This window comes from Clupea harengus, chromosome 22, assembly GCF_900700415.2.
Source record: "Clupea harengus chromosome 22, Ch_v2.0.2, whole genome shotgun sequence".
NCBI classification, from domain to species: domain Eukaryota; kingdom Metazoa; phylum Chordata; class Actinopteri; order Clupeiformes; family Clupeidae; genus Clupea; species Clupea harengus.
In genome coordinates, this window is record NC_045173.1 from 25,287,888 (window position 1) to 25,296,769 (window position 8,882).

At 40.1% G+C, this 8,882-nt stretch overlaps 1 protein-coding gene across 1 annotated transcript; it reads left to right on the forward strand.

Moving 5' to 3' along the window:
- The first annotated feature begins 2,500 nt into the window (after positions 1–2,500).
- Positions 2,501–8,638, forward strand: LOC105906146 (interferon-induced protein 44-like). The gene is made up of 8 exons (XM_031559334.2): positions 2,501–3,058; positions 3,596–4,104; positions 4,224–4,275; positions 4,708–4,903; positions 5,058–5,210; positions 5,441–5,612; positions 5,745–5,845; positions 7,846–8,638. The coding sequence occupies exons 2-8, from the start codon at positions 3,618–3,620 to the stop codon at positions 8,035–8,037; spliced, it is 1,353 nt and encodes a 450-aa protein (XP_031415194.1). The 5' UTR covers positions 2,501–3,058; positions 3,596–3,617; the 3' UTR covers positions 8,038–8,638.
- The last annotated feature ends 244 nt before the right edge of the window (positions 8,639–8,882 follow it).

Consider the following 8,882-nt stretch of genomic DNA (forward strand, 5'->3'; position numbering starts at 1 on the left):
TAAAAGTTGTTTGTTTGACTTTTTTTGGCTTAGATTTTTTTTAAAGTTACAGATAAATAGACACTGTGCAATGTGAAAACCCCGTTATTGTAACTGAAAAATACATCTGAGGGGATTTGCAAGTTGTCAGCCAGCTATCTAATGTTGGCATACTACTACCTACAAGGTAAACAGCGATGTATTGACGGATTGACAGAGTCGGATAGTTAAATTTGGGAGGTGCACGTCAGGCCACGGAGAGGTGCTCGGAGAGGGTTTGCAACGTCGGAGAGGGCTCTCCGTGTCTGTCTCCGAAAACAGACAACCATAAATTGCGTATGTCATTGGACATATAATGCATTTCTCTGTCAGGATCAGTGTTCATACAATCTGCTATTTTGACCATTCAGTTGAGAGTGAAGAAAATTCAAATAGCTCACATTACCGCAGTAGCCTACAAACACTATTACAAGCAAACGTTCACTTTTTCATATTAACAGAATTTGGATGGTTTAATAGCTTGATATATTTTCACTGTTATTGTTTCTGTGCGGTTTTATTTATTATGTTATGCACTTTACAGTTTTAGATTCGTTTTTTTTTTTGTCTCTCTAAACTCATTTAAAATGTAATGACTGATCACTTTGTATTAGTGTCACGGAGTTTAGACGACTCAGAAGCGTAAATGGACAGAGTTTATTAAATACAGCCAGCACAGGGGGGAACAGGGGAAATTACGGGGAGAACATGAAAGCAAAGCTGGTAAATAACGCTCAGAAGATATAGTCCAAAGGTACAAAGCTAAGAAATTCAATGTCCAACAAAACACAACGTTCAAGATTTTTGAGAATTAAGGAAAACAGAGGAATCTCGCAAACTAGGGAAAACAAGGCACGGGAACACAGAGCTAGGGAGAGGACGCAGTGAATTAAAATGACCTGTAAGCCGTGGAGGAAGACTGGCACGATCGCGGGAGGTGAAGAGTCCGGAGCTTCTGGAGTTTAGTCCTTTCAAAACGAGGCCAGACAGGGAAGTGAGGAGTTTATATAGTGGAAAGAGTGACAGTTGCAGGTAATCAGGCAATCAGGGGACTGGGAAGGTGATGCAGGTGATTTGAATCAGGAGGAGGCGTGGCAGGAGCAGGGCACATCGCTGGCGTAACATTTAGTATGTCCTTGTCATGGATTCTTTTTCATTCCTTCTTTGTCCCACTGGTTACATGTGACTGGTACATCATGTGAATTATATGCCCACCTATTAAAGAGCCCTCCTAGATTTTCAAAAATGAGAACTGTTGTCTTATTGGAGTGTTTATTTAGAATGATAGGCAGTGAAGATTGTATGCAGCAAGAATCTATGAAACAGTGGTTGTCATTTTCTATGACTGATGTGAAATTACTGTCTGCCAATATGTCAAACACGTGTTGTGGTTCAGTGTGTCTAAATCTAGTAGACTAGCTAGTGAGTAAATTCCGCGCTTTATTGTATATAATATACTCCAGGGGTATTCAATTAAAATTCAATGAGGTCCAGTTAGAATACATTTCCTCAAGCAGAGGTCCGGAACATCATAATTTCAGTGCCATATATATTAAAGTAGCCCAGTAAGTAACCACTTGTTTCGGCTCTATTCCCCTCTTTGTTAACATCTCCTTTATGGCCAGATAGATGTCCTCTCCTCTTGTAGGCTACTGGTCTGAAGGGGTGTAACACCTAACACGTCTTCCCTGAACTCTTTCTTCTCCTTGTTGAAGAACCTTACATAAACTATCAGCTGAGCACGTCACACATCAGTGGACTCATCTACAGCTAAGCCTACACATGGTGCCGCATGAACTGCTTCATCCAGCTGTGCTAGCCCATCCTGGATTCATATTTCAGTTTTCTTTGTGGCTGATGATGCTGACATAGGTATTTGCTTGATTTCCCCCCTCAAGTAAGGTTTCAGCTACCGCAAGCAATGCACTCCTTGACAACCCCTCCGTCAGTAAATGTTTTTTGTTTTTTTTGTTGACCCAAAATCCAAGCAACCCTAAGGGAACATTCGTTAGCACGTTTTTGGGCAGTGAATGAATGTGATTCTGGTGGAGTTATCATATTGGGCTCTTAAATCGTGCATTTTCTATGCCCTCAATTCGGATTTGAGTCGGTATGTTTGCTCGTAAGATTTGTGCTGCGTCTCGTAGTGGCGCTTCACATCGTCGCTTTTAATAATCACCAGAGTCTCGGAACATATGAGACATATTGGTTTTGAACTGCCCGCGGGAAGAATTACCATATAATAGCCATTCTTTATTAAAAGCCTGTTTTCGCTGTCTACTTTTCTCTTTTTAGATCACGCGAGGTGAAATTACTTTTCTCTCTCAAGTATTTATCCGACTACTGTCTCGTCTCGGCACTCCACTGAGTGTTTATTTCACTCACTGACTCGAGTCGCAATGCTTATCGGAATGCACAGATTTGATTGGCTGAGTAGCATCACGTGAGATTATTTACAACGGATGCAATTGTTCTGTGAGTTTCCTGGGCCATTAAACCTGTACCGGTTTAAATAGAAACGCTCCGTCAAAATCTAATAATTCTCAGTAATTTATCGGTTAAATTTATAGGCCCGGGTCCGGATAGGATGGCGTCTGGGTCCGGACACGCGCGTGGTCCGCCTATTAGTCACCTCGGCTGTACTCTGAACTTTCAAACCGTCTGATACCTGCCGAGTCAGGAAACACTTCAAAAAGTAAAAGCACTGGTTACGATATGCGACACGATCCCGCTTAACATTATATTTTGTAGACACTAGTAGCAATAACTCTCTAAATAACCAAACAAATAAATAAATTAAATCATGCAAATACAGTCATCAGTTTCGATTCACAGAAAGCACGTGACGTTGATCAACCACACTAAACGTTGCCCGTCAACTTTCGATTCTCAGAAACGTTGGTACAAGTGTTGATCTTAGCCTTAAGAAAACGTCAAATCCGTTGCAGCCTACGTGCGATTCCTAAATAATAAATTCGTTTTTAACATAAACAAACCGATCTGTGCATAACGTTATTAGGCTACTGGATCACTGAAACTGGTAAGCATTGTAGGCCCTATTATTGAAATGTAAACGTGTCTGTGGCATATGCTTTACAAAGTATAGTGACAATTCATGATGATAGACATTCAGATATTCAAGTAGGCTGTAAAGTGCTGTACTGTGGACTATAAAACGAAACTGCCTGATCGGTATCATCTTGTAGTCTAACTAAGACTAGACTTAGACTTCTTATTTACAGATGTTTATTCAAATGCTAATTTAGGTTTATTAACGAATAGGCTAAGTGTGAAGACCAGCATGTGTTGCCTTTGTTTCAAAATATTTAGATTACAACTTTTGCAATTATCGTGAAACATGAATTTCATATTTCTTCCCTAGAGTAGGCTACAAGCTTCCTAGAGGGTATGGTGGCATGGTGGCTTGGTGGTTGACAATGAAAACATTGTATTGTTGTACTAACTAAAACTGTTGCATTGTTACAATAATTGTTGCAATATTTTGTGTTCTCTGCAATAGTGTTGCAAGTGCAAAGTTTTATTAAGTAATTTAACTTTTCCGCAAATGTTTTTGTAGATTGCCATCATCAAGAACCATCATGAGTGTTGTAACTTCCAGACTGACCAGAAATCAAGAGAAGAAGATCAGTTCTATGTTTGGCCATGCCAGACTCAATCTAATATACAAAGCTAGTGTCCATGGCTATACTTCCAATAATTTTTACTATAAGTGCAGCCAACAAGGTCCTACCCTGACAGTTGCATACAACAATACAGGATTCATATTTGGAGCATACATTAGTAAGGACTATGCACGAACAGGGGCCAATGTTGTTGATGAAAAAGCTTTTTTGTTCAGCCTTGATGGAAGGAAGCAGAACCCTGAGCCTTATCGTGTCAAAAGTGTCACTGGCCAGGCTTCCTTCACTGACGGAAACACTGGGCCAAATTTTGGATCTCTGATTTTCCTCTACAACCATGATGCCACCGTCTACAGTAACCCTGGGAATTTTTTCAACTTTGATCCATTAAAGATGCATGGAAATGATTTACAGTTGACTGAATGTGAAGTCTACAGAGTTGAAGGTGAGTAGGATGTTAAGCAACATAATGTTTATATTATTATAATATGTAAAATATTGTTAGTGCAGTATTTATAAAAAAAAGTGTATTTAAAGTGGAATCTTTTCCCTTTGTTCCCGTAGAGTGTGGTGCTCTCCTGGAAAAGCCTTGGAGGATTGTCATTTGGAATCCTGAGTATATCATTTTTACTTTTTAAAAACTTAAAAGCCACACTGAACATTTACCTTCTCTGTCCTTGGTGTTTTGTACAACGGCATATTAGGGCCACTCTAGGTGAAAACAATTCCGGGGGTCGGGGATAATATTTAAAGAATGAACCTCACAATTTAATATATTAAAGACAAGATCAATTTACGAGAAAAACAACTTTGCATTAGCATGTCTCCGAACGACAGTGTCCACATATTTCCCATACTTTCATACTCTCTTCATAACTACTGATTGGTGGCACAAATAAGATAGACAAAGACCCCCCCACCATGGCAATGTCATTTTTTTTTCTACCTACAATGGCCCTTATGTGCCGATGTAGTTTTGTGATGGGATTATACGCACCTGTGCTGCAATAATGCAAAGAAGATGAATAGTTAATATGATTGTTTTTAGGAAGAGAAAAGACCTTATGGACACCATTGCAAAGTGGAAGCCTGTCATTAACTCGGTGAACCAGGTCAGTGTGCTGCTTGTTGGTCCGGTGGGGGCTGGGAAGTCAAGCTTCTTCAACTCTGTGTGTTCAGTCTTCAAAGGACACGTGTCAAGTCAGGCCAACACAGGCACTGCAGGGACCAGTCTGACCACACAGGTACTTATGATTAAAGTACACAAGACACGCAATTCACATCTGAATTAACCACATTTGAATGAAACTGCTAAATTTCATGTTAAAAAGCCTTGTCACGGGACGCTTGCATGGCATAGGTACTGCTTACCTGATGGAATGTCTTTGTATCTGTCAGTACCGCACCTACTCTATCAGAGGAGGCTACAAGGGAAAGCCCCTGCCAGTTGTTCTGTGTGACACCATGGGACTGGAAGAAGGGGCAAATGCTGGTCTGGACATAGATGATTTCACAAGCATCCTCAAGGGAAATGTGCAAGACCGCTACCAGGTAACACTGGTTTATTGTATGGTTTACTGCTTTTGATTTTACAATATTCTGGAAGTAGAACTTTTCAGGTGTTATGGAATAGCTTTCTGCTGAATAGATTTTTTTTAGAGGGAATTTAGATTTTTTTTTGGACTAATTTGGACTAAACTGCCAATGATAGGTATAGACCATACCTTCTCTCGCATTACTTCATAATATGAGCTGAAGAGACTGCTGTATAACTGTTCCAGTTCAACCAATCAATGCCCTTGCAAGAAGACACTCCTGGTTTCCGCAAATCTGTGACGCTGAAGGACAAGATCCACTGTGTGGCCTTTGTGATTGACGCCTCCAAAGTCAAACTCCTCCCAGACAGAATGATAGAAAAATTTGCAGCTCTCCGCAGGAAAGCCAACCAGCTGGGTCAGTGTGTAAAACATGTCATCCCTAATGATTATTACTACCAAATGTGCTGTATTAAATGTGAATTGTACATACATAAGAGATTATATGTATGAGAGAGAAAAGCAGATTATTTTGTCCTCTGTGTCACAGGTATTCCCCAACTTGTGCTCATGACCAAGGTGGATGAGGCTTGTCCTTTAGTTGCAGAGGACCTGAAACATGTTTACTGCAGCAAAAACCTTGAGACAATGGTGAGGAGTATATATCTTTTCCCCTCTGTTCAGTTACTACACCCTTTTAGTCTGAATATGTGCAAGCCTTTATCAATATGAGTCATTGTGTATTTGTTTATTTCACAGTCACTTCCTCTGTACCATTATTACTGCAAATTAGCAAGTTTTTAGTTGACTTACTTGGTTAAATGTAACCAAATGAGGGAGTTTTTAGTTGGCTTCCTTTGTTTAAGTAATTATTTTTCAACTCTCGAGTCGAGCTTTCTACCAGGAGTACATGTACATCTAGGTATTTATTAGTGTTGCGAAAGTAGTTAACACAACTGCCTGGGTTTTTGTTGTTATTTCTGGTCATGGTTCAAATATCTGGGGGCATCCATTGGACACCTTAGTTGAATTCACTGCCTTGCCAGTTTATTGAGCACTTAAACTTACATCTAACTCAACAAGATGCACACCATGTTCTAACTACTGACCAGCTTACCTAGTCGCTAGCTCCCTCCAATGTATCTCCCTCCCCAAAAGTCCATCTCTCTTTCCCGTTTCTCCACGTCTTAATCTTAATTCCCGTTTCAAAATAAAAGTCCCTTCACACTTTACGTGCTACGCATAGGGTGACCCGATGCAAACAGACTAAATATGGGAGTAGTACGTTTGTGAGGGACAATGTTGGACATGTTACCAATTCTGAGAGGTAACCTTAAACTTTGATATGTCTATCTAACTGTATAAGAAACATCTGCCTTTTGGCTTGTAAACCCCTACACTTTGTCCTCTAGTTGATTCCACAGCACACCAGTTAGGCCATAAAAGATACAGGCTACAGCTTTAACTCTATGAAAGACATGATGAGCACACATGTAACATGTAACATGTAACATGTCTTTATTGATAGTCATCCAACATGCATTGGCCAGTACAGGCCCATCAAAAGCAATTGTCCTTAAGCAAAGCAGAAATCACCATGCAGCTCAACCCAGCTGTATTAAAAGACAGTGTGCACAATGGGTCCAACTGAAGTCCTTAACAAATGCAAGATAAGAATAAAAAGATTTAAAAAATTAAACACGTATTAAAACTGATTTTGATCAGGATCCAAAGAGCCTTTGAAAAGAACGCAAAGAATTGCCTTCTCAACTGCCATAGTTACAACTATTAGCATCAGTTACGTTGGGGACATGTCCCCACAACGATTGGCATCAGTTACGTTGGGGACATGTCCCCACAACGATTGGCATCAGTTACGCTGGGGACATGTCCCCACAACGGTTGGCATCAGTTACGCTGGGGACATGTCCCCACAAGGCTTGGCATCAGTTACGCTGGGGACATGTCCCCACAACGATTGGCATCAGTTACGCTGGGGACATGTCCCCACAACGGTTGGCATCAGTTACGCTGGGGACATGTCCCCACAAGGCTTGGCATCAGTTACGCTGGGGACATGTCCCCACAACGATTGGCATCAGTTACGCTGGGGACATGTCCCCACAACGATTGGCATCAGTTACGCTGGGGACATGTGCCCACAACGATTGGCATTGCCATCACCACCACCGCTACTTTTGACCCTTGAAAATATAATCTCACTACAATGAATGGAAAGCGTCTCAAACATTGTGCTTAATCATCGTATAAAGCGGGACACCTGGTCACTCTAGCTACACATAAAACAAATATGCCTGTCAAGCTGATGATCAGTTTTGATGACCTAGATGGTTTTATTGGCAATCTGTAGTTCACAGAAGAGAATCTATGTTCAAAGTTGAAAAGATGCTATTAAACAATAGCATTTGCATTTAAATATACGTCCATGTGTTGATTCAGCAATAATTCTGTGATTTTACATTAAAACATCCATTATTACAAGCTTCAGTCTATAGAGGGAAGAAAAAGCAATCTATCGTGATTAATCACAGCAAATTGCGCAATTCATTTTTTTTTTTTATTGATAGCATTAGCTTTTTTTCCATTTCATAGTAAACATAGTAATCTGGCTTGGGACTGTGTTCTTGTAGATGCGTGAGGCTGCCGCCCAACTGGGAGTGTCCATGTCAGCTGTGATCCCGGTAAAGAACTACAGTCAGGAGCTGGAGCTGGACCCACTCACAGACATCCTGCTGCTCAGCGCTGTCAACCAGATGCTTCGGGTGGTAGAGAGCTACTTTGATGATCTCTTCCAGGACGAAGTAGAGAAGACTGACTACTAGAAGTCACATTTTGTGTAGTCCCACTTATTATTTATTTATATGTTACATTTATATCCTCTCACTACAAGTGTCCTACAACTTGACGTTCTGAAGGAAATTACTAGATCAGCCATATGTTATTTTCAAACAGCGCGATTTCCTGAAGCACCAACATTTATATTGAATACAAATCAACATATGTTTAGGATTTATTTACATTTGAGTCATGTTTACTCTCAATACTGACGTGAATATGGCTGTATAGCTTAATAATCAACTTACACTGAAGTTTGTTAGGCTTGAAATTAATGTTGCCTGTAAACCATGCATCACACAGTTGGGTCAAATAAGAATCAGAGCGTTGGAGTATGTCAACATGGAAATTGAATTCCTGTGTTTCTTTTGTTTAATATATTTAGTTTAAACTTGCTGGACTTGACAGTTGATCCAGCTTATGCAGGGATTCTGGTGATACTTGGCTTCTTCCTTTTCGTTTACATAGAGCCTTAGCCTTCATGTTCCATCACCTGTAATTCATATTGATGTTGGTCACCTTTACGAGTGGCTTTTTTTTCTTTGTAAGTCTGGTGAATCTGTTAATTAAAAGAAAATCCAGCATGGAGTGAGTGTCACACCAATTTTTTTACAAACCTTTTGACCTGCTGAACTTCCTTATTTTTCTTTTGAAGGAATTTGAAAACGTTGAAAGTTTCAATAGTTTTAATCAATGGATAATAAATATTGTACACAAGACATTGACATACTGGCACATAAAAATACTAAGTATATAATTACTAACAGCTTTACATAAGCTGGCGCCACCAGCCTGAAAATGTTGATTCTTGGTGTCAAGTTCATCAGAAGGG